This window comes from Hipposideros armiger, unplaced genomic scaffold (assembly GCF_001890085.2).
Source record: "Hipposideros armiger isolate ML-2016 unplaced genomic scaffold, ASM189008v1 scaffold_84, whole genome shotgun sequence".
NCBI classification, from domain to species: domain Eukaryota; kingdom Metazoa; phylum Chordata; class Mammalia; order Chiroptera; family Hipposideridae; genus Hipposideros; species Hipposideros armiger.
Genome location: NW_017731434.1, coordinates 1,253,822 through 1,280,384, shown reverse-complemented (window position 1 = coordinate 1,280,384; position 26,563 = coordinate 1,253,822). Strand labels below are relative to the sequence as shown.

At 35.3% G+C, this 26,563-nt stretch overlaps 1 protein-coding gene across 5 annotated transcripts in view; it reads left to right on the top strand.

Moving 5' to 3' along the window:
• The window catches only part of SLC44A5 (solute carrier family 44 member 5), a 334,991-nt gene that overhangs the window by 295,589 nt on the left and 12,839 nt on the right, over positions 1-26,563 (top strand). For 4 of the 5 annotated variants that reach the window (XR_002124199.1, XM_019644059.1, XM_019644056.1 and 1 more), the window contains exons 8-16: positions 410-533; positions 1,985-2,068; positions 5,076-5,188; positions 11,496-11,627; positions 15,217-15,316; positions 17,445-17,537; positions 17,951-18,038; positions 18,517-18,779; positions 19,303-19,397. Coding sequence is in view for 4 of the 5 variants with exons in the window: in XM_019644059.1 (XP_019499604.1) it covers positions 410-533; positions 1,985-2,068; positions 5,076-5,188; positions 11,496-11,627; positions 15,217-15,316; positions 17,445-17,537; positions 17,951-18,038; positions 18,517-18,779; positions 19,303-19,397 (1,092 nt within the window). In the remaining variant the exon portion in view is untranslated. The remainder of the gene's footprint in view (positions 1-409; positions 534-1,984; positions 2,069-5,075; positions 5,189-11,495; positions 11,628-15,216; positions 15,317-17,444; positions 17,538-17,950; positions 18,039-18,516; positions 18,780-19,302; positions 19,398-26,563) is intronic. The other variant, XM_019644057.1, reaches the window with a different exon arrangement.

Below are 26,563 nucleotides of genomic sequence, written 5' to 3'. Positions count from 1 at the left end.
ACTCACAGAGTAGCTAAGCTTTTTTTTTTTAATAGAACTAAATTTATACAGTCAGATAGGTAGATGTAGCTGTTTTAAAAGTGTGTTTACCATGAGAGATACATCATCAGTATTCTTTGAAAACCTGTGCTGTGTGACTTATTTATGGCTGGTTGATAAATATACCAGGTATAAAATAATCAAGTGTAGAATGTAACTTCAGGTTGTGATCGTGTTTGCTTTCAGTGTCAGTCTCAGCACAATCAGAAAATCTTCTGGTCATCCAGAAATAAGGAATTATCCATATTGAGCAATTTACATATTGTCTAGCAGGAACTTGGTTATAAATAACAGAAAACTTAAGAAAGGAAAGACATTATGTAGGAAGAAGTAGAAAAGTGATTATCATAATTTTAATTTATGTTTACAGTTCTCCAGAGATGTTTCCCTGACTTCTCTACTGACAATGGCACTTTAACAGTTGGAAATAAGACACTGTTCGAAGATGGGAAGGGAAAGACAAGAAACGCTGTAGAACTCAGGGCAGCTGCAAAGTACGTTTGTTACATTTCCATTTTCAGTTCTGATGCATCCTATTTCGTACCTAAGACTAAAGCTTCCATTAGGTTCATGGTCACACAGGAAGAATTATGTGGTATGAAGTATACATGTCACTGTGGATTGGAGAACTTGGTATGTGTTAAAAAAAAGCATCTAAAAGAGAAACCAGGAAAATTAGAAAGAACAATCATGTTTTTCAAAATGGTTAAATCTTTCATTATCAACAGGTACAGAAATGAGACATCAGGAAATGTACTGGAAGACCTTAATATAATTTACTTGTGAATGGACATTAAAAAGACAAACCAAAAAACACTGTGTTCTTGAAAGCACCGTTTAAAAAAAAAATGACTCAAATAATGAAACTGCCAGATGTTTGAAAGGGAAAGGGCCTTAATAAAGGTGAAACCACCATGACAATGCTGTTTCAGTGCTGTGTCAAATTTCTACATGCTAACTACAGTGAAGTGAATTCACTATTTCCATTGGCTGTGCACATCATGGTGTTCCACATTATTGGGAAATAAAATTCCCTGGGTACACACACATACATACATGTGTGCACAAACAAACACACAGAGTGTCATTGCATTGCTCAGTTGTTGCATTAAAAATGAAAAATAAAAATATTCTAAAATTTGATTTTCCTTTTTTGAAAGACTTTAGCAGTCCAAATAGAATAGTGCAGTTCCTGCATATTTAGAATAGAGTAGCAGCATGGATGGATTTCACAAATGTAAAGCTATGTGAAAGAAATCGCAAAATAATACCAGTACAATTCCACTGATAAAAAATTTCAAAAACAAGCACCACCTTATTAAATTGCCCTGTGATGCATATAGAAGAGGTAAAACTAAAAAGAAAACTAGGAAATTATTATTACAACAGTCAGGATTGTGGTTAATTTTGGGGGAAGGGGAGGTTTTATAATTGGGCACCTGGGGAAAGGGATGGCAATGTTATAGTTACATAAGGGTGTTCACTTTGATCACTCATCAAACTGGGCATTAATTATTTGTGCACTTTTCTGTGTGTGCCCCATTGGTGCCTTCCTGCTACAGAGCTGTCAGAGGATTGGGAAGGTGAATTAAAGATGATGTTTATTAATCGATTTTGTAGGTTAAAAGCTGATCTTAACATTTAAATTTATTTCATATGGTGAGGTTTCTGCAGCATTGAAGGGCATGTCGTATACTTTGGAAAAGTATCTGCTCACCATTTTTGAAAGCCATGTTCCCTCTGTGTGTAGATATAGCCACCTTCATAGGTTTACCAGAATGACATCTCATGAATTGGTGTGGCTACGAAAAGAGTAACTACTGATAAATGATTCTAAAAATTTGCTTTCAACAGCAGCTTGCAAAATCCCTTTTATCATAGCAAGAAGATTTCTGTTTAGTGATAGTCAAAAAATAATTGATCTTTTTTCTTTCTTTGATTTTAGTAGTATCAATAAAGCCCTTGATGCAAAGTCAATTGGAATGAAACTGTTTGAAGACTATGCAACGACTTGGTATTGGATTCTCATGTAAGTGAAAACGTAGATGTTTTTCCCCAGCCCCATTCCTATTTTATCTTTATAGAGCTCTTTTTTCAAATTCTGTGTTTATATTCATGAATAAAAGGTTGACTCAGATGTCAGTTTCTGCCATTTTCTTTTTCATGTAGAGTGAAAATGGGGCAAAGGTATTTGGAAATATGCTCAGTGTTACCATAAAGTTATGACTGTAAATTTTAATTGTATTCATTAAATTACTAATAAAAGTACTCTTATAAACTTACTTGTATACTTCAAGGCATGTGCTGGCAGCATCTGTAGTACTATACTTGCTGTTCATCACATGTTACAATGGATGCAGTGTTAGTTCTCTGGTCTATTTTCTCATTTGTCCTTCTTGAATTCTAAGGGATCATTCTTTTTTAACACATCTCTTCCACATGTTTGTTATCATCATCATCAAAGGTCACTGTACTTAATGAGGAGCTAAAAAATATTTATGTAAAGAGAGGAGGAAATTTAAATTTTTCAGACATAAGATTTGCACTCCTGAAGGGAAAATGCAGTTATACTAGTGGCGTGGGTTTGCTATATCTAAGGATGTCGTTACTATCTGGCTCTTGTGTCACCTTCTTGTGATTTTGATCATTGTCCCCTAATGATCAAAGAATAAAGTGAGAATTTTAGAGGGTACATACAAGGCCATTTACGACCTAGCCCAATTTAATTTCCCAGATTCATCTCCACCCAGGTTTTTTTATTAACCCTGTATTCTAAACACATTAAATATCGGGTTGTCGGGAAAGTCATGACACAGTATTGCATTGAAAAACATAGCAAAATACGTCATGACTTTCCTGATGACCCAATAGCATGCCCAGCCCTAGTCTGTCAAACCCGTATGTTTTTGCACATTCTATTCTCTGTCCTAGCATTATTCTTCCTTGTGCCCTAGGTCAACTTTATCTCATTATTTAAAACCAGCTTTCACATAATTTATGAAGTCTTTCTTGACTTCCCCAGATATAATTAGTTACTTTCCCCTCTATGTTCTTCATACTTATTGTGTGCGTGTGTATGTTTACATATATGTGTGTGTGTGTGTATATATATATATATATATATATACACCCGTTTTCTATATAGCACCTATTATTTTGTTTTTCATTTACCTGACTCTTGCCCTCTGATAAACTATGAACTCTTTACATGGTAATTATGTCTAACTCATCTTTGTTTTCCTAACTCCTTTTCTGGTTCTTGAAACACAGAAGATGCATAGAAAATCTAGGTTCGAGGAACAATTATAAAAACAATAGGGGAATAAGATAGCTTTATTTAACTATAAGGTGCTTAATCAAGTTAAATTGTATTGTGTGTAAAATACTAGTGAGTAATTTCTTAGAGCTGTAAAACTAGATAGTTTTATGAGATTTTGCTCATTTCCATACTTTGTCTTAAATAATTACAGTAATGATTGTCAGTGTGTACCAGGATTTCAGGATATATCTCCAGAGTAGAGATTATAGTCTATACTTGATGGTAGTTAAACAGTTTTCCTATTGTTAGACCCAAATATCTCTAGATAATTTCCATGTTTCTTTTTTGTTTTGGTTTTCCCACTCTTGCCTGTAAAGGTATACATTGTGATAGACCCTCTTGCCCACTTCTTTCCTGGCATGCTCTCTGAAACCCTCTTTGCCTAGGCACTACTCATTACCAGGTGAACATAAATACCTCCCTTTATTTTCAACTCTTCTGCTCTCATCTGTTTAATGAGTATAAAGCCAAAGACTGATGTGATGTGACCTAGTTTATTCAGTTAGAATTTTTATGCAGGGATTTAAAGTACACAGAATGAACAGCTATATTTCTTTTTTTCCCCTCTGATCTTCTTGAATATTCCCCTTGCACTATGCCATGGAATAATCCTTCAACCATATTGAATATTTAAGCATTAAAGTATCTATGATTTTTAAAAAGAAATGGCTTTGGAAGTTAAAAGCATAGGTTCTGCAAGACTAAGACCCAAGAAAGTACTTTGAGACCATGCCGTCGTCTATCCAGTGACAGTAATTATTAAGATTTTGCTGTTTTAAAGATAATACTTAAAGATGATAAAGTCAATAAATGTACCAGACTCTATCTGTTGCTATGTTTGGAAACTTGCAGATAGCACCACCAGAAGTGTCAGTTCTTAATAGAAGCATCAGCCAAATTTCCAATCTTAATGAGTTCTCTTTGATGAAATTAGGTAGAAGAATCCAATGTGACCTTAACCTGGGTATACTGGGGGGAAAGAAGTATCTCGACTAGCTCGCTCATGCTCCAAGAAGAAATTAAAACAGAATGAAAATAGTCATGCTGTTGTTTGCTTGAAAAGTAAACCTTATCATTCAGGAGACCTTATCATGTCTCCAAAAAAATGGCCTACAGATCACTGGGGATATGAAATAGATGTCTGGCGATGTCAGACATCACAAACTATTACAGGTAGTTAGGTCATAGTGATAATGACTACCAAATCGTGGATTCAGCAACTATGTTGGGCAGTTATTTTTCTTGTTTTTTGGTACTAAGACTGTTCCCTTACCGCTAGACAGTTATATTGCATAAGGTTTCTCTTAGTCACGAGGTAGATAGAAGAGCACAAATTCATCATAGATATGTTTACAATTTATTACTTAGTGGGTAGGTGTGAAGGGGAAAAAAACAGGACATGACAACTGTAGCAGATAAGCCAAAATTGTAGGTTGGAGGAATTGTGTTTTTCCTTGAACAATGATTGATACTGAACTTCGGTTTACCTAGGCACAAGGAGAGGAGTAATGTATAAATTTCCTGACAGTCCTACTTTTTCATACAAAAGTTTTAACAGAAACTATTGCTTGTACTTTTTAATGTTATAAATGTTTCTGTAGTTAGGTAAAGTAAAATAACCTGAGAATTATTTTGAATAGAAAAAAAGTGTTGTCTTGCTGTTTTCATTATGCTTAGTACACATGGACCCGTGTTTGTTTTGTGTTTTTTCCTCTAGTGGCCTGACAATCGCGATGCTCCTCAGTTGGATTTTTCTGATACTCCTGAGGTTCACAGCTGGATTCCTCTTCTGGATCTTTGCATTGGGTGTGATTGGAGTTATAGGTTATGGTAGGTATCTCCCCTCCTAAAATCATCAAATATCAAAATAATCTTTTTCTCTTCAGTTGCCATTATCAATTTGCCAGAAAGCATTTTTTTTTTTAAGATTTTTATTGGGGAATTGGGGGAAGGGGAACAGACAAGTTGCTATCCTTTTGTTCTTCAGTCTAGTTGTGGAGGACGTTGCTTCACTGGCCCAAGTTGGCACCATCATTGCGCTCTTCCCGGGTGAAGCAGATCAGTCCCTGGCTTCTAGCCGGCCGCTCACAGCCGCGGCTGGCCGCTCACGCTGGCTGCTGGCTGCACACGGTAGCCCATGGCAACCCACTGCAGCAGGGGCTGTAGCCTACGCTGTCGCCGGTGACTCAACGGCAGCCCAGCTCCAGGTTGAGCTGTTGTTCAGTATCTTAGCTGTGGAGGGCAGTGTCACTGGCCCTCATATGTGGGATCCGAACGGGGGCCCTCTGGCATCCCAAGCCAGCTCTTTACCACTGCACCACTCAGCCGGCCTCAGAAAGCATTTTATTGCAGCAAATTGAATCATTCTTTGCTCCCCTCAAAAAAAGTTAAACTGAGAAAAATTATTTACTTTTGCACATATTGACTCTCTGTTTTTCTTCTTTATCTTGAAAAAAGTGCTTTTAAAATGTTCTATTCATTTTTGCTACCAGCCTTTGGTTTTATGTCTCATGGGTATTACAAAGGAAGTTAAAAGAAATCTCTTTTAGATTAATGAAAAGCATTTCTTTAGGAATAAAAGAAGACAACTTTTCTATCTGATCAAAGGCCAGGTCTGCATAGTTTCAGAAGTGTGATCTATTTTTCTCTTTCAGCTTAGTACCTTTCATCCAGGTACTGTCACACACTTTAATAATTGGCCAGTACTCCACAATGAGGCATCGCCCTCTAGAGGCAAGGATTTAGAATTACTCTCACTGGATGGAGAGAGAACTTTATTTCAAGGTTGAAATCTAACCACTAACTCAGACCCCAAAAGTAGTACCAGTACAATGTGAACACTAAAAAAGGAATTTAAGTCTCTCCCAAGGAATAGTATAGCACTTATGGCAGCTTCCTTCCAGTCTTCTAATAAATGCATGGGCCAAAATATGAAAATTTGAGAGGTTTCTATTCAAAAGAATGATTTCTCTTATAATACCATTTGGATCGACAATGCAGTTTATGGGAGCAGACACCAAAAATAACAATTTCCTGTTTCTGTCACTCAAAAAAGAAGAGCTGTGCACATATCAGCGTAAGAATGCAGTTGAATCCCCATGCTCTCTAGTTAGCCTGAGTTCTGATCCCAGCTCTGTAATGTATACCTGGGGGACTTTGGAAAATTTCTTAATGATTATAAGACCCAGTTTCTGTATCTATAACATCATCACAATAATGGTATGTATCTCTGTCTCACAAGATTGTGAGGATTCATTGAGACAGTGAATATAAAAAACTCTTAGAATAGTGCCTGGAACACAGTAAATACTCACTATGTGTTGGGTTACTGTTATTGTCCTCCTCATTATCCTCAGTGAGTTTCTAGACAATGGTTCAGGTCTCTTCAGGGGCTCCTAATCTGTTCCTGCTGGGCAGCTGCCCATGAAGAGGTGGGTCAATCTGGTGGAAGAGCACAAGAACTGCTGTCCCTTAATCAGAAACTCCCAGGAAAGCTTTTTGCTTAAAAGCCTTTGTTTGTGTTTCTGCTTGGAGCTCAGAATAACCTCTTTCCTTTGCTACCATAGAATCTGAGTATGTGATTCAATCACTCTTTTATTATCATTAAGAAGGGAAGAGTAGTAAAGACTGCTATTGATTTCACTGACGTGTCTTAAGGAGCAAGAAAAGCCTGAGACTGGCTATAGTCCAAGTTTGACAATGACAAAAGGGAGAAAGATGGTCGATATATAAAAACATGCAGGTAAAACCACCAATTTTAGCTCCTTATTGATGCCGCAGGTCCTGCTAACCCAACAGTTAATGGCGTGGAAGTAAGCCTGAAGCTATTCCATGGGTGGGGAAATGCCCAACTAGATTGGGAAGTGTAAGTAAATAAAACTGTATGTAACTGACATCTGCTACTATTTTGGAAAATCGACTTTCTGTGTACCATGGGAAACCAACCATTTCCTACTGATAGCAGCCTAGGGCAAAGAACAGCATGAATGTGTCATACTGACCAGAGGAAAGCCAGGCTATTTGTGGGCAAGTGCCCATACGTAGCAGTGGAACAATTCTCATTGACCGCAACAAGTTAAGAGTTGCACAGGCAAGGCCATATAACACCATGGTTACAAACATTGATTTAGAGATTGAAAAAGGCACACTGTCAGACTCATCACATATTAACTGCATGATCCTCTGCAAGTACATAGTCTCTCTAATTCATAGTTCCCTTAACTGTATAATAGGAATATGTATTAAATAAAATAATGTATATAAAGTACTTAGAAAGTGCCTAGCACATAGCAATTGTTCAGTAAATAATACCTGTTGTTTTTGTTATGCACTAATATTATTGAGGAAGGAAGAGTTGAAGACCAGGAATCATACCTTAAAAAAAAAAACTAAGAAGAGAGAGAAAGCAATAGGAAAAAGAAATAGTAAAACACTGCTGAGACTTTCACAACCACAAGTATGAAGGAACTAAATAGCCTGAAAGACCCTCTTTCTATGAAATAATCACATAAAAATCACATTGTATTGTTTTATATATTGTATTGTTTTGATGAGCTTACAGAAAATAAATCTCTCCAAAGGAAAACAAAATTGAACCTATGAACTAAAAAAGTGGGGAACTGAGCAGGAAGCACACGTGAAACTCTGGGTGGCCCATACCAGTGCTACAATCAGGAGATTTAGACCAGAGCCAGCAGCAGAGTAGAGGATCAGATCTGAAGCTCATTGAGTAAGTCTGGGTTCCTGGAAAGCATCTAAAGTGACCCCAGTTTTATAGTACCCTTTGGCTGCCAACAGAAACAAATATAAACCCCCTCTAGGTGAAAGTATCTTCAATTTAGATTACCAGGTTTCCACAGATTAAGATGAACAAAGTATGAATCACAATCAAAGATTACCAAACATGCAAGAAAATGGTCTTTTGTAAGAAAAGAAAAGAAAAAACAAAACTGTGAACATCAGATTGAGCTCTCCAAGAAACCAGATACTGGAATTAGTAAATATAAAACATGAAATAACCATGTATGAAATGTTTAAGAATTAAGGGTAGAATTTAAAAAAAATAACAAATCATCAAAAATATCCAGCTACGCATGAAGATGAACCAAATAGAACTTTTCAAGGTAAATTGTCAATTAAAAATTAAATTAATAAGTTAAATAGCAAAATAGAAAATTAACGAACCAAAAGATCTTAAAAACAACAGGAGAGAAAAGACAGATCACATAAAAAGGAACAATTAGGCTGAAGCAGACTTTTTATGTGTAATAGCAGCAAAAGAAGTGAAATAATACTTCAAAGAACTAAGAAAAAATAACTGTCAACTTATAGCTGTGCACTCAGCAAAACTATCTTTCAAGAATGAAAGTAATATAAGGATATTTTCAGATAAGTAAAAACTAGAGTTTACAAATAGACATATACTAAAGGAACTCCTAAAGAATGTATTTCAAGAAGAAGGAAAACCATTCCACAAAATGATGTGAGATGAAAGAAAGAATGGTGAGCAAAGAAAATGAATTGGTAAATGTATAGGTAAACCTAAGTAAACTTTGTATAAAATGATAATAACAATATCCAATTTTTTGAGGTTTAAATGTACATAAGTAAAATACTGAGCAATAAAAGTGGGGTGATTATTGAGTGATTTAAGGTCCTTATATTTTCCTGTTAAGATATTGACCTTAAACTTGGTTGTTAAGTACACATAGCAAATTTTTAAGAGTAATCTACTCTAAAAATGTACTGAGTCGGTATCTCCAAACCAGTAGAGGGGAAAAATAGAATATAGGTAAACAAACAAGCAAAAACTGACCAGTTTTTGAAAGGCAAAAATTGGAAAAAAAGAAGTGTAGACACAAAGTGGAACAGGAAAAGCAAAGAGTAAGTAGGTTGAAACAAAAATAAATATATCAATACATTAAATATTAATGTATCAAACTCACCAATTAGAATATAGAGATTGTCAGGCCAGATTAAAATATACACATACAAGTTGGCACTGTATGTTATTTACAAAACTTACACAAAACATAAACAAATTGAAAGTTTGAAAATGAAGACCTGGATAAAAATATACTAGCAATCATCAACAAAGAGAAACCTGCAGTAGCCATAATAACACCAGACAAAAGGATTTTAGAATAAAAAGATTCACTTCACTAAAAAGATATACCAATTCGAAACATGATACATCTAACAAAATAGCCTCAAAATTCATAGAACTACAAGGATAAATAAACCAATACATAATAAATCTGTATGAAATATAAATCTCCCTTGGAGGGAGATTTCAACACATCTTTCTGTTAAAATAAGACAATAATAAGCACAAAATTCAGAATAATTGTTCTTTGGAAGGGAGGCAGGCAGGAAGATATGATAAGATGAAGATAGCAGGTAGGAGAAAAAAATGTAATTTACATAACTAGAGCAAAATTGAGATTATAAAATCTTAAGGTAGATGATGCAATCATATGTGTTCATGTTACTATATGCTTTACAATCTACATCTGTATTACATATAATTTTGTATGTATCAAATATTCCATGAAGAATTTTTTAAAGGAAAATTTAATAATATACTGAGAAAGCAGTGCCTGAAAGAAAAAGATTTGTCATATCTCTTTGAGAAACAAATGTCCTTTCTAGCCCAGTCTTGTCTTTCTCTCTCCATGGTCTCACCCTCTCATCTTGTATCTGCAAAAAACACCTGTTAGTTTACAGTTAGGGGTTTAAAAAGCGTTCTCTTCATTATTGCTAAAACACCTCCAATGCACCTAATCCAGACCTATTGGTCATTAAAATAAACAGACCTCTTAACTCTGTTTTCTACTCCCACTTTATTTAGACAAAGTAAACAGTCATTATACAGCCTGAAATACAGACTTTTGGGAAAAATATGGTTAGTCCATATTTCCCTTGCCTGGACATAAACTTTGATAAGAATGTGCTTTAGGTAATTCCACCAAGTCATGACTTCACCATCAAAAAAATTTTTAAATGACTGTTTTTTCAATTTAACTGATTTTTTAAAATTTGCTTTTTAAGTTGATTATATATTCATGTGTTTCAGATTTCAAAAAATATGAAGTTTATACAGTGAAAATTTCCCTTCTCATTCTAGTCCTTAGTCACTAAGTTCCCATCCTTGCAAGCAAAAAAAATTTATATTTCTGTGTATCCTTCCAGAGATACTTTATGTGTGTACAAGAAAACGTATGTAAAGATTGTCCTTATTATATGAATTACAGCATACTTTTTATGTCATTTTGTGCCTTGCTCTTTTCACTTAAAAAATATCATAGAAATCATTTAATATCAGTAGACTATCTCCTCTTTATATGGAAATATAGTATTCTACTCTGCAAATATACCATAATGTATTTAACCAGCCCCATTGATGGACATTAAAGTTGTTTCTAGTCAAAAAGACATTTAAAGCCAGGTGTTGCCATAGTCATTCAAATAAACACTGAAAACATTTTTATTGAATACAGTAGCACATTTAGACTATTAGATCAACATAAAAATTTATTATGTAAATATGAATCTTGCTGTTATAGAAATGGCCATGCTGATCAAATTCATGTAGATATGTATGATAAGCATATAGCTTATGTTTCAGAAAATAACATTTTATTTTTAAAAACATTTTTTAAGATTTTTATTGGGGAATTGGGGGAGGAGAACAGTGCTGGGGAATTGGGGGAAGGGGAACAGACAAGTTGCTGTCCTTTTGTTCTTCAGTCTAGTTGTGGAGGACGTTGTTTCACTGGCCCAAGTTGGCACCATCATTGCTCTCTTCCCTGGCGAGGCAGATCAGTCGCCGGCTTCTGGACGGTCTCTCACTACGCTGCTGGCCGCTCACGCTGGCTGCTGGCTACACACGGCAGCCCATGGCAACCCATTGCAGCAGACGCTGCAGCCTACGCCCACCCCGGCGACTCAGAGCAGCCCAGCTCCAGGTTGAGCTGTTGTTCAGCATCTTAGCTGTAGAGGGCAGCTTCACTGGCTCTCATATGTGGGATCCAAACCGGGGCCGTCTGGCATCCCAAGCCAGCTCTTAACCAACACACCACTCAGCCGGCCCAGAAAATAACATTTTATATGAGTCTGTTTTATTTTCCTTTTCAAGGAATATGGCACTGTTACAAGGAATACAACAATCTTCGGGGACGCCAAAATTCTCACTTAACTATATATGACATCGGGATTCAGACTGATATACGCATGTACTTTCAACTGAGACAAACATGGCTCGTATTTAGTGAGTAGATTCTAAAAACTGGTTTTGTTAAAATAATAATGAGAAAGCATCGTTTTGTCTAAAGGAAAGCTTGTGTTGGTATAACCTGTTAAATACACTTATTGCTAATGTCATTAAAGTGAATGTGTTTGTAATCCTACAAGCTACTTTAAATGGAAAGCCATTGACTGGAATTTATGCTATAATCTAAGAAAATTTTATTTTACAATGATTTCAAGCCTTTTGCCTTCAACTTAAAATGTTTTAGACCATTAACTAACTTAATATCCAAGAAAGGTGTTTTAAAGGGAAAAAGTGCTTGATTGTTTTCAAACTTGTTTTTTTTTTTAAAGAAAAAAATAAACTATTTTTTTATAACAGGAATTTTAAACTTTTTTATTATAGGAATTGGAGAAATACAAGTAACTATAAATAAATTTACATTTTGAAGTGTTTATTCAGATTATCAAATTAGTTAAGGGTAATAGTAACAAAATTTTTAAAGCAAGATGACTTTAGAGCAGGCTTTAATCCATATACCTAGAATGGTTTTGTTATACTATTCCTTGCACTTCATAGAGATCCGTATTCTTTCATCAAAATTTTGTAAATGGCTTCTAATTACATGTTGCTTTAAAAGAAAATTCATCTTCATATTATTAAAGTTCAAGAGCCAGGCAAGACAAGTTCAAAGAAACCTGGTAAATGAGCCCAGAGAGAAAGCCTCAGAGTGGCCATTATCTGGTGAGGCATCATAATTCCAGGTATGGGTCCCAGCCCCATAAATTTGAAAGCTTGATTTTGCCACTTCACCCCAAAACCATTAAGCTTTCAAGGACAAGCTCACATTATGTCATCAGAGTGCCATTTTATTTGTTTCCACTATTAGGGAACTCCCCCTGACCAGAATGCAGACATAGCCCATATAGGGCACTGCTCGCCTGGGATCTAGGCGTATGGGGAACAACATTACCAATGAGAAGCTTGTTTGCCAGAGGGCGTCAGGTCGTCTTGAGAGGTGTTTTTTTTTTCCGACACCTGCTGAGCTTGATGACCTAGACCAGCTTGCACAGGAGCCTCCCCCCAGATTCCTTTATCTGTCAAATTTAGTCGTCCTCTTTTCTTGGATAGTGCCGGATCAAAACTTCAACTCCTTGATCTTTGGCCTCCCATTTCTAGCTTTCATCAGACTAGTTCCCTTCACATAACAAACACGTTATTTTTTCAAACGTGTTGTGGAAGAATTGTTTCATTTGTAGCCATTTCTTTTTAACTATAAAAATCAGACACCTTGGGACTTGCACCCTCATCTAATTGTTTTTCCTGAATTTGAGTGATTTCTTATATCCTCAGCAACCCACACACTGGTAGCTATCCTTTCTAAAGATGACAAATCTCCTCCATTATGCATCGAAACCTCTAGTTTTACTCTCAGATGGATCTTAGTTACAGGTTCTATGGTCATCCCACTGCTGTCTGTCTCTTAAGGACCTTTAACACAAAAATCAATGAGATGATCAGATCCTTCACTGAAAAACTAAGAGATGTTCTTTGAGGAATATACAGAGTTTGCTTTTATTTTCAAGTATAGCAATACTAATTTTTCCTCAGATGAGCCTCAGCTTTCACAAACCATTTATCAGAGATTAATTGATTACTTGCACTCTGTTTAGACAAAATTCTAGGAACCAAAGTGCATACATGTGAAATTACACTCATTGACAGCAACACTGAAAATAAGCAGATTTACACATACCAGAGTATAATTTATATGAATCTTGGATTGTGTTAGGAGACAGTTCTATTCTCACTTTTGTTATTAATTATCCCAATCTCCTCCTCTGTGAAGTTATAGTAATACCAGCTTCTCTATGGGGTCTTAAAAAATATGTGTTTCTATTGTTTGCTCTGATTCAAGCACAAGGAAGGATTGTAATATATAACTTCAAAAGACAGTTAAATTTCTCTAATATAACCATTTTGAATATGTAACAATAATTTTATAAAGGTAGAAGTATAATATGCAGTGTTCTTATCAATGTAATTTTAGAATATAAAGTGATTCTGCTATATCTCATGTTCTTAGGTTTGTCCAAAGAAAATAATGATTTCAGTTTAATATGACTATCCTCCACAGTTTGGAGCTCAATTTTATGTTTTAAGAGAATCAAATGTTCATGAAAACATAAATACATAGTTTAACTTTAAAAAGATGTAGCAGGGAAATGATGCATTACTAAAATCCTCCACGTCTCTGGGTTAGCTGATTTCTACTTACTTGTAAATGTTAAATGATATGTGATACAACATCAGAGTCTTAGTGGTATAACAATAGAATGAAATAATGAGTGCCCTATCACCGGAGGTGTTCATGCATCAGCAGAATAACTAGGGAGAATGTTATAGAATAGATTCTTTCACAGGTGGAAATTTAAGTAACTTTGCATTAAGTTTCTTTTGTAATTTCAGATTGTTATTTGCAGTGATACATTTCCTTAATTTTAAGATCCACACCTTTTCACTTTTTAACATCTCTGAAGTCAGGATGCATCTTATAATCAGTGAATAGACATTTAATGAAGGATTTCTTTACTTTTTCTAAAAATATATTATTAAATTAAAGGTATGTTTTAGAATTGAGAAAATATAGTAATTAGGACTGTTTTGTTTCTAGTAAAAAGAAACTAATTCAATCTAGGTGAAAAGAAAAGAAAATAAAATTGTAATAAGCTGGGGCCAAAGCAGAGGTATTTTTATAAGAATGTAGAAGTGTCTCACCAAACTCAAAAACAAAACTGAGAAGTAGCTGGACTTTCAAGTATACCTAGATACAGGAAACAAAAGCCAAAAGAAACTCAAGATTTCTTCTCCTTGCTCTCTTTCTTTTATACACATACATTTTATTCTTTCTTTGCAGATTTACTTACTTTACATGTAGTTCTGACACAGGTCATTAAGTTTGTGTAACTTACTTAGTTCAAGAGGTTTATAAACTTCAACTCAAAAGTGCCCTAGATTCCCTTAGTTCTAATTCTGAGACTTTTATTAGACAACTTGGGTTAGTCTACCATCCATGGATGGGTTAGATACCATCCATAGTGGCCATGATGGAGGAGTCACAAAATAAAAATGTAGCAGCCAAGAGCCGGCCCTGTAAATCAGCAAAGTCAATTAATGAAGAGGCATTGTGAGCAGGGCAGACAAAAAACAGGGCAGACAAAAAACAGGGCAGACATATAGTGTCTTCCGTAATGATTCTCTAACTCAACGAAGTAAAAATGGAGCATTTAAGAGCTGCCTACCGCAGCCCTTCCTGCCTTCCTTCCCTGCCTGTTTTCTCATTTCTACAAATGCTGTGAAATATTTCCATAGATAAAGCCTGTCCAATTGAGTTGTTCAAACCGTAGCTAAAGGTTTTTGTCTAGATTGCTTGGAGGCTTTGAACATGAATTTTTAAGACTGGCACTTTTGGAGCGGCAGCACAGCTGAAGCTATGAAGTGTCAGACTTGGCAGAAATAATCATGGTGCTCAGTCCTAACTTCTGCAGAGAAAGCGCGGTTTGGGGATTGATGTGTATTACGCACTAATTTTTCTTTTTCCTGTTTAAAGTGATCATCCTCTGCATCCTTGAAGTGCTTGTCATCCTAACGCTGATCTTCCTTAGAAACCGGATCCGCATCTCCATTGCTCTGCTGAAGGAAGGGAGCAGGTAAGGCCCGGATGGAGAAGCTTGCATGGTGCGCACCAGCCAGGCCCCCAGCCACCGCATCTTGTGCAGATGCCCCGGACTGTTTTCCGTTTAAGAAGACTTGTTAAAAAACAAAATCTGTTTTCCACTCAAGAGGACTTGTTCAAGTTCAGGCTTGCCACTTACAAGAAAGGTCATGAAAACATGTCCTTCAGTAGCCCCAAAACCTCAATTATCATAGGGTACAAGAAGGTTAAAACCTGTTCAGTCTATGTAGTAGGACTTTTTAAAACACCAAATCTATGTTAGGAGAATAATGTATGTAAAATAAGTGATAAAGTGATATATAAAAGTTAGATATATTACATGTATTAGTTCCATACTGAGTCATGTGCTAATATTAATGGTTGCGTTCATTTGCAGAACGTTAAATCACCATAATTCTATTAGGTCAATTACATACTATTACCATTTCTATATGAATGGCAAAATTTGCCAATAGACAGAATAATTGATCCAGCAGCACCATATTATACGTTTTGTATTTACAGCTCTTAATTCACAAATACATTATACCCAGAGCCATTTTTATTTTAAAATGCTAGAAAATAAACACTAAATTTTTCATAAAATGCATGCTGGGAGGTAATAACACCTACAGTTTCCAAAATATTCCAAAAGGTCACTTGAGGATAATGCTTGAAATTTTTGAATAATGCATGGAAAAAAACAAGGAAAGCATTACTATAAAGCCAGCAGACTACACTCTCTATTTAGAATAATGGAAACTAAGTGGTTAATGACCAAGGACCAAATTATTTTAAATAGTCTTTAAGGATTATTTTAACAAAATTGTCATGTATAATAAAATGGTGCTACCTGAGGCCCATGGTTTAAATAGTTAACAAGCAGTTTGTTAAATTAAACTCTTTCTCCTTCCCACAACAGCTAAAGCCCTATCATTAGCCACTGAAAACTACTGATTTGCTGGATTTTTTTAAATAATGTGATATTGTGCAATTCACTGTAATTGCCCCACTGTTATGCCTCTAAATGTGTATATGAGTGTGTGTGAGTGTGTCTGTGTGTGTGTGTGTGTGTGTGTGTTAAAAGACCAGTACAATTGTGACAGGCTGATAGTTTGCTCAAGGGAAAAAGAGAGTTGGAATAAATGGGTGTGATACTACAGGGTAGACATAGGGTTGCTCAATAATTCACTTACCAGCAATGTCTGGAGAAAGGGGAAAACACCATAGCTCAAACAGTAAGGTAAAGAAGGTAATAAATGCAAAAGGGATCTAAGATGCGCCAATGCACATCTTAGGAGTGGAAATAAGTTTCATCATAGTTCTCAGTGGCTATATTAAACAGTATTGGATTCAATCCAGTGTCATGCTAAAAAAGCCATTGAAAGGTAGTTAGGAACAGGGCAACTAGGATGGCAGACATTTCTGAAACCATGTCTTATGAGGAAATATCAAGCAAATGATCATCTTGGAGAATAAAAGAATATGGAGTTGCTTGAGGGGTTGCTGTGTTGAAAAGGTGCTCATTTCTTCTCCAGAAGGTAGTGGGTGTGAGTCACAGGCAGGCAGATAAGGAAGAATTTTCTAATACATTGATTGTTAAGAAATAGAATAAGATGCATCATGTACAACTAAGTTCCTAACATTCAACGAGGTCACCAGAAACTTATGAACGTATTTTGAAGATAGTACAGAAGCGATTCTTGAGTTAGGGAGGGATTCTCATATTTGATTAGATGATCTTCATGGTCCTCTCCAATTTTAAAAGTCTAAGAATCTAAACAGAAAGAATAAATATTATGATTATAATGTATCAAATCTTTATAAGTCAGATACAAATAAGCAAAGAGGAGAGAGTTTGAAGAACTTTGGGCAGGAATCAAACATGAACATTGAAATAATATCTCCAGCTTACAATCAATCATTCCATCAATCAATCAGTAAAATTTTAAAACCAACTAAGAATATGCTAGCATAATCAGCAAAAAGGGTTCAATGGTTATTATCAGTGTTCTTAGAACTAATTCAGTCTAAGACTTATTCCTAGCTCTAACAGATAACAATTTAATTGACAAATTATAACCCTGGATCATTTTGAATGTCAACTATTGGTTTTATTTCAGAGCCATCAGATATGTTCCTACGACATTAATTTATCCAGTTTTAACTTTCATTTTCCTCTCAATCTGCATTTTCTACTGGGCCGTGACAGCAGTGTATCCTTTGATGATTCATCACTTTAAACTTCAGGTCCACACTACTATTCAGGAGCCAAGAGTTCAGTGCTTTTCATCCTGGAAAGACTAGGAACATCCTAAAGAAATAACTGATTTTTTTTTTCCAAACTCTAAAAAAGTTTCTGTCTGCTGATTGAATTTCCCCTCAAATAGGTCATATGGTAGATTTTGTTTTATTTTGTCTTCACATATGGTGCTTCAGAAAGCTCCTATATATTTCAGTTTTTGAGAGGCCTCTCAGTACAGCCAACCATGTTCTCTGGGTCTGAAAGATGGATGAATTATTAAAAGATTAGACATTTTTTGAAGTTAATCTCTCAAAAGACTTTTAAGTTACTGGCTTTATTTTCAATTTACCAGCAAATAATTAATCCTTAATAGAGTTTACTCAGGTACTTGGCTACATCAGGGGTACCCATATACAAAATCATAGCCCCAGCGGGGCAATGTAAACATGAAAATAAAACCTGTGACCCAGAGGTAAGTAAAAGAAACCCTCTCGTTTACTTAATTTCAATACCTAGGAATTATTGTAACTATTATCCAGAAAGAGAGACCCTGTGCATTGATAGGGATCACTAGCGAAGGGGAAGGTGGTCAGAAGTTAGCCAACACTGAAAATGGTGGGCAGAATAGAGAGAAAGCTCTATTATTTTCTGAGCTCATATGGCCTATCATATATCCAAGAAGCAGGTATGGTCAACAACAACACTAACAAATGTGAAATTATGTAAGGTGAAGAGGGATGGACATAGGACAAACAATGAGATACTTTGCAGAGCTCATTAAAGAATTATATAAAGTGATGTGATAGAAGGTAGGAGTAACAGCAGAAGCTCATGGAAAAAGCGCAGGACATGCAATTGGGGGCTACACAAAAGGAGGAGGCAGGGAGGGTGTTATCTTGGACTACTATTTGAATATTATATTAACTGTGTTGTTTTTTTTCTGAGTGCAGATTTTCAATACAACTGAAATTTCCAAAGCTTGCCCTGGGGCTCAGTGTATCTTTGCTTTCTATGGTGGAAAGAGCACGTACCATCAATACATCCCTACCTTCCACATATTCAATCTATTTGTCTTTCTCTGGCTTATAAACTTTGTCATTGCATTGGGTCAGTGTACCCTTGCTGGTGCCTTTGCCTCTTATTACTGGGCCTTGAATAAACCTGAAGACATCCCACCATATCCACTTTTTACTGCATTTGGACGAGCCATACGGTAAGTTCTACCTTGAACCCTACATCTATTTTTCCAGTTATGTTTAGTGTGCTTCTAATTCAATCTTGTGCTTATAATTCAAGTGGCAAGGTACAATGAGCTCAAAGGTATGATTCAAGGCTCATAGATGTCCATTGGCTCTGTCTGGTTTTATAGCCACAATTTTATAATCCCTTCCTAGGCCAGTAGTCTTCTAAAAACCATAGGCTACTGGAGAGAAGAGGTAGGGGAAGACACCAAACTAAAGATTAAGGATTAACTTGGCTCTGTCTCTCCATTCCCAAATGAAATATTCTATTTTATGCTGACAGGCTAGTGGTATCATTTTTGAAGATGAACGGCAAAACATATGTGTATGGTTTAAAATTTTCTAGACCTTTATTGACCTGAATGAGAGTGTAAGAAGCTCTTTCCTATCAGTCCTTCTACAGATCCCCTTTACCTATAAAAATGGTGTAACTAACATTCTTTTTGTTAATAGTAAGGATATGTTAACTTTTATTCTCATTTTATCTTTGCCCAGGTATCACACAGGATCCTTAGCATTTGGATCTTTAATTCTTGCAGTAATTCAAATGTTGAGAATAGTCCTAGAATACTTGGACAAACGTCTTAAAGGTAAGATTCAAGAATTCATCTTTTCTCAGATTTCCTGACTTCTGTAAAGAAAATAGATTGGAGTAGGTGGTTGGGGGAAACACAATGACTGTAACTAGGGTAATAAGGATGGTAACTAGGGTGGTCAGATAGGGGATATACAGAGGGTGCCAAAAAATGTAAACACATTTGAAGAAAGGGAAAAACTATTAAAATTGTAATATTCAATATGTGTTGATAACAAAAGATGAATACAAGTCACGTTTGACTTCTGCAATTACAAGAGGAGCTCAAAGTGGTTACCCTCAGTGTCCAGATGCTTCTGATTACGGTAAACTACTGCTTGAGCAACGCTGACCAAAGTGTCCACTTGTATACATTTTTTTGTCACACCTGGTGTTTGGAAGGAAAAGCCAACAGGACTTGCTGAAGGACTGGATATGGGAGAAGGAGGTGGAGAGGAACAGTGGTGAAGAAAAGAGAGAAAAACATGTGATGCTATTTACTTAGATGTGGAAACCAGGAGAAGCAAATTTCAAAGAAGAGGTTAAAAACTGTGTTTTGACCTATGAATATTGAGAAGCATAGTGGAGTTGTCAGGCAGTTCCAAGTCTAGAGCTCTGGACAGGTCAGGCATAAAATATAAATGTGGGTGTCACTGGCATAAATTTTCATACATGACACATATAGTTTACAAACACATAAACTCAGCTTAGAATGCACTTTAAAATATTATTAATTGCCAACACAATCTTGAAACAGAACAACAAATTTGGAACAACTACGTTTCCTGATTTCAAATTATAATACAAAGCTACAGTGATCAAAACAATATGGCATTAGCATAAGGACAGACATATAGACCTAGAATAGAATAGAGAGCCCAAAAATAAACCCTCACATATAAGGCCATTCAAAGGGGAAAGGACAGTTTTTTCAACTAATGTTACTAGGAAAACTGGGTATCTATATGCAAAGGAATGAAATTGGACCCTTGGTTTACATCATACACAAAAATTATTTCAAAATGGATCGAAGACTTAAACATAAAAGCTAAAAGTTTAAAACTTTTAGAAGGAAGCATAGGAAGAAATCTTCATGACATTAGTTGTGATGATTTCTTAGATGTAACAACAAAAGAAAAAAACAAGATTTCCTCAAAATAAAAAAGTACATTAAAAGACATTATCAAGAGAGTGAAAAGACAACCCACAGAAGAGGGGGAGGGATATTTGCAAATCATATGCCAGATAAGCAACCAATATTTAGAATATATATAAAGAACTTCTACAACTCAATAATAAACAACGCAATTCAACATGGGCAAAGGATTTTTTAACTATATAAAACTTGTTCAGCTTTACTGAGATATAATTAACAAATAAAATTTTAATATATTTAAAGTGTACAACATGATGATTTGATATACGTATGTATTGTAAAAGGATTCCCACACTCAAAATAGTAAACACATCCATCACCTCACATATTTACTTCTTTCTTTTTCCTTTTAAGCATAGAACACTTAAGTTCTATTCTCTTAGCAAATTTCAATTATACAGTACAGAATTATCAACTATAATCGCCATGTTATACATTAGATCATAAGACCTTATTAATCTTATAACTAAAAGTTTGTACCCTTTTTATTGCCCTATCCCTATTTCCTCCACCCACCCAGCCTGCAGCAACCATCATTTTACTCCGTTTATATGAGTTCAACTTTTTTTTTTCTACTACGTATAAGTGATACCATGCATATCCATCTTTGTCTGGCTTATTTTACTTAGCATAATACCCTCCAGGTCCATCCCTGTTATTGCAAAAGCAGAATTTCCTTCTTTTTAAGGCTGAATAATATTCCATTGATGTAGTCCCACTTGTTTATTTTTGCTTTTTTTTTTTAATTGGGGAACAGCCATGGTCATTGGTTACACATTGCTTTCATGCTACAATGGCATAATTGACTCTTTTAAGGAGGGCGCAGTTCACAGTGGTCCAAGCAGGGATTGAACCGGCAACCCAGTGTTATCAGCACCATACTCTAACCAACTGAGATAACCAGTCACCCCCTATTTTTGCTCTTTTTGACTTTGTTTTTCATGTCACATCCAAAAAAGCATTGCCAAGACCAACAACAAGGAGTTTACCCCTGTGTTTTCCTCTAGGAGTTTTATGGTTTCAGGTCTTACTTTCAAGTCTTTAATGCATTTTGGGTTGATTATTGTGTATGGTGTAAGACAAGGGTCCAATTTTATTCTTTTGCATGTGAATATCCATGTTTCCTAGCACCATTCATTGAAGAAACTGTCTTTTTCCCATTGTATATTCTTGGCTCCTTTGTCAAAAATTAATTTACCACATATGCATGGGTTTATTTCTACTCTCTCTACTCTGTTCCATTCATCTAGAGGTCAATTTTTACACCACTACTACACTGTTTTGATTACTATAAGCTTTGGAATATAGTTTGAATAAATAAGTGTAATGCCTTTAGCCTTTTCTTCTTTCTCTATTGCTTTGGCTATTCAGAATCTTTTGGGGTTTCATACAAATTTTAGGATTTTTTTTCTATTTCTGTGAAAAATGCTATGGAACTTTGATAGGCACTGAATTTGTAGATTGTTTTGGGTACTGTGACCATTTTAACAATGTTAATTCTTCCAATCCATGAACATGGAATATTCTTCATTTATTTGTGTCTCAATGCACAGGTCTCTCACCTCCTTGGTTAAATTTATTCTAGGTATTTATTGTTTTTGATGAAATCATAAATGGGATTGTTTTCTTAATTTTTTTTCCAATAGTTAGTTGTTAATGTATAGAAATGCACCTGATTTTTGTATCAATATACAAAAATTTTTGTTTTCTGAAGCTTTACTGAATTAGTTTAGGTTCTAACAGGATTTTGTGGAGGCAGTAGGGTTTTCTATACATAATATTATGTGATCTGCAGAGACAAGTTTATTTCTTCCTTTCTGATTTGAATGCCATTTATTTTTTTATGCTTGCTTAATTGCTCCATCTGGGTCTTCAAGTACTTTGTTGAATATAAGTGGAGAGAGTGGGTATCTTTTTCTTGGTCCTGAGATCAGAGGAAAAGCTTTCAGCTTTTCATCACTGAGTATGTTGTTAGCTGTGGGCTTGTCATATGAATATATGGCCTTGATTATGTTGAGGCCACCTATACCTAGGTTGCTGCGAGTTTTTTTTTTATCATGAAAGGAATTGAGTTTTGTCAAGTGAATTTTTCTACATCTATTGAGATTATCATATAATTTTTATCACTCATTTTGTTAATGTGGTGCATCACATTTATTGATTTGTGTATGGTGAACCATCATTGCACCTCTGGGATAAATCCCACTTGATTTTGTGTACGATCCTTTTAATGTACTGTTGAATTCAGTTTGCTGATATTTTGTTGAAGATTTTTGCATTTATGTTCATCAGGGAGATGGGCCTGTTATTTTGTTGTTGTGTTTTGTCTTGTTCTGCTATTAATGTAATGCTGACCTCATAAAATGAGTTTGGAAATGTTTCCTCCACTTCTTTTTTTTTTTAAGAGTATGAGAAGGGTTGGTATTAATTCTTCTTTAAATATTTGTTATAATTCTTGAGTGAAGCCATCTAATCCTTTCTTTGATGGGAGGATTTTTTATTACTGATTCAAAATTCTTACTAGTAATTGGTCTGTTCAGATTTTCTATTTCATTATGATTCAATCTTGGCAGGTTGTATGTTTCTAGGAATTTATCTATGTCTTCTAGGTTATCTAGTTTGTTGGTGTATAATTGTTCACAGTAGTCTCATGAATTCTTCATATTTCTATGGTATTAGTTGTAATGTCTCTTCTTTTATATCTTAATTTATTTGTCTTCTTTTTTTTCTTAATTAGTCTAGCTAAAAGTTTGTCAATTTTGTTTATCTTTTCAAAACAACACCTATTAATTTCACTGATCTTTCCTATTGCCTTTTATTCTCTAGTTCATTTATTTATACTCTGATCGTTATTATTTCCTTCTTTTTACTAACTTTGTGCTTAGTTTGATATTCTTTTTCTAGTTTCTAAAGGTGTAAAGTTAGATTGTTTGAGATCTTTCTTTTTTCTTAAAGTAGGTGTTTATTGCTATGAATTTTCTTCTTAGAACTGCTTTGCTGCATTATATATTTTTGATATGTTGTGTTTCCATTTTCATTTGTTTCCAGATACTTTTTTATTTCCCTTTTGGTTTCTTCTTTGACCCATTGATTGTTCAGTAGCATGTTACTTAATCTCCACATGTTGGTGAATTTTCCAGTTTTCTTCTTATTTTACACTACTGTGGTCAGTAAAGATGCTTGATATGATTTCAGTCTTCTTACATTTATTAAAACTTGTTTTGTGCCCTAACATGTGATCTATCGTGGAGAATGTCCCATGTGTGCTTGAGAAGAATGTGCATTCTGCAGTGGTAGGAGGGAATGTACTGTAAATGTCTGTTAAGTAGTAAGTCCTTCTTGTCTAACATATAGTTTAAGTCCAATGCTTCCTTTTTTATTTTCTATCTGGATGATGTATCCATTGTTGAAAGTGGAGTACTGAAATCCCCTACTATTATTATATTGCTATTTATTTCTCTCTTTGTAAACAGTTTATATCTGCTTTATATATTTAGGTGTTCCAATGTTGGGTGTATAAATATTTATTTACAATTTTATATCCCCTTGATGAATAGACCCCTTATCATTGTATAATGACTTTTGTGTTGTATTATATCTTTTGGGTGAAATTTTACTTTGTCTGATATAAGCATAGATACACCTACTTTTTGGGGTTTTTTTTTTTTTTTTTTGGTTTTCATTTGCATGGAAAATCTTTTTCCAATCCTTCACTTTCAGTCTATGTGTGTCTTTAAAAGTGAAGTGAGACTGTTGTAGGTAGCAGATAGTTGAGTCTTCATTTTTAATCCATTCAGCCTCTCTATGTCTTCTGATTGGAGAATTTAGTCCATTTATATTTAAGTGTAATTGTTGATAGCTATGGACTTACTGTTGCATTTTGTTCATTGTTTTTTGTTTGTTTGTTTGTTTTTGGCTGTTTTGTAGACCTGTGTTTTTCTCTTCTCCTCTTTCTTGGTAATTTGATGATTTTCTGTAGTGGTATGTTTTGATTTCTTTCTCTTTATCTGTTTTATCTACTATAGGTTTTTGGCTTTGTGGCTATCGTGAGGCTTAAATAAAACATATTACAATTATAACAATCTATTTTAAGCTGATAACTTCAAACACATACAAACGTTCTACATTTTTACACTCCTAACACATTACATGTTACAGTGTTTTTGATGTCACAATTTACATCTTTTTATATTGTGTATCAGTAGGTTATTGTACTTATAGTTATTTTTAATAGTTTGTCCTTCAATCTTTATATTGGAGTTGTAAGTAATTTGCCAACCACCATTACAATTGTAGAGTATCCTGAATTTAACTATATATTTTCTTTTGCCAGTGAGTTTTATACTTTCATATATTTTCATGTTAGTAATTACCATCTTTTTATTTCATCTTAAAGGACTCCCTTTAACATTTCTTGTAAGACTGGTCTAGTAGTGATAAACTCTTTCAGCTTTTGTTTGTCTGGAAAACTCTCAATTCTGACAGACAATTTTGCCATGTAGAGTTTCTTGGTTGGCAGTTTTTCTTTTCCAGCACTTTATATATATAATTCCACTTCATTCTGGCCTACAAAATTTCTGCTGAAAAATCGGTTGATATTCTTATAGTTGCTTTTCTTCTGCTGTCTTTAAATGCCTTTTAACTTTTGAAGATTTATTTTGTGTCTCAGTGTGAGAGTCTTTAGGTTCATCTTTTTTGGTATTCTTTGTGCTTTCTGGATCTGGATGTCTGTTTCCCCACATTGGGAAAGTTTTTAGCCATTGTTTCTTTGAATAAGCTTTCTGCCTCTTTCTTTTTGTCTTCTGGGGACTCTAGTACATGTATATTCATCTGTTTGATGGTGTCCCAGAAACCCGTTAAGCTAACTTAACTCTTTTTACTCTTTTTTTTTTCTTTTTGCTCTTCTGATTGGATGGATTCCACTGCCTTCTCTTTGAGTTTTTTATCCTTTCTTCTACTTGATCTAATCTGATATTGAACCCCTCTATTGAATTTTTCAGTTCAGTATTGTATTCTTCAGCTTTATGAACTCTGTTTGATACTTTTCTGTATTTTCTATCTGTTTATTGAAATCCTCACTTTGTTCTGCATTGCTCCCCTGACCTTGGTAAGCATTTTTATGACCATTATTTTGAACTCTCTATTGGGTAACTCACATCTCTGTTTCATTAAGACCAGTTTCTGGAGATTTATGTTTTTTGTTTGTTTGTTCATTTGTTTGAAATGTTTTCTCTTGTTTCTTCATTTTTTCTTGACTCTCTGTGTTGGTTTATGTGCATTAGATGAAACAGCCACGTCTCTCAGTATGTTGGACTGACTGGTCTTACGTAGGAGATGAACTTCATCAGTCAGCCCAGCCCAAGCTTCTGGTTCTCTAAAAACTTTGGAATTGTCAATGTCCCAAAGAGGGTGGATCACAGGCAGAACCTAGATGCAGGCTAATTATAAGCCAGATGCTCAGACAGCAGCTGGGAAAGTACATATAGTTCAGACCCTTTCAGGGAGAAACTGGGAGGTTGGTGTTTTTGCCTGCTCCCTCTGCACAGAGCCAGGATGTGTAGCCATGGTGTCGGGATTGGGGAGGGTGCTCCTGCACCATTTAAAAACTGCTTCTTTGTTTGCTATAGTCATGAGGACTCGTGAATGCAAGACCTGTTGGCTATCAGGGCCAGGAGAAGTGGGGACCATCTCTCGGGCAGCAGCACCAGGCATGTGTACAAGCTCCTTCCAAAGAGATGTGGTGACTTAGTGTTATAATTGCAGTGATCTAGAGGCAGAAGGTAGTGGAAGTGCCCACTAGCTCCCCCAGGCTCCATGGAGGATCACAGTTAGCCCATAGATGCATACAAAGTAGAAGTTGCACCCTCGGGCAATAAGTTGTAAAGTATGCAGTCAGACCCCTTCCATGGAAAGACTGGAAGATGGGTGTTTTTGCCTGCTCACGATGTGCTAAGCCCCGGGTGTAGGGTGTGGGGTGGGGAGAGGGGATAGCCACAGTGCGTGTTAGCATATGTGCCTGTTAAGAA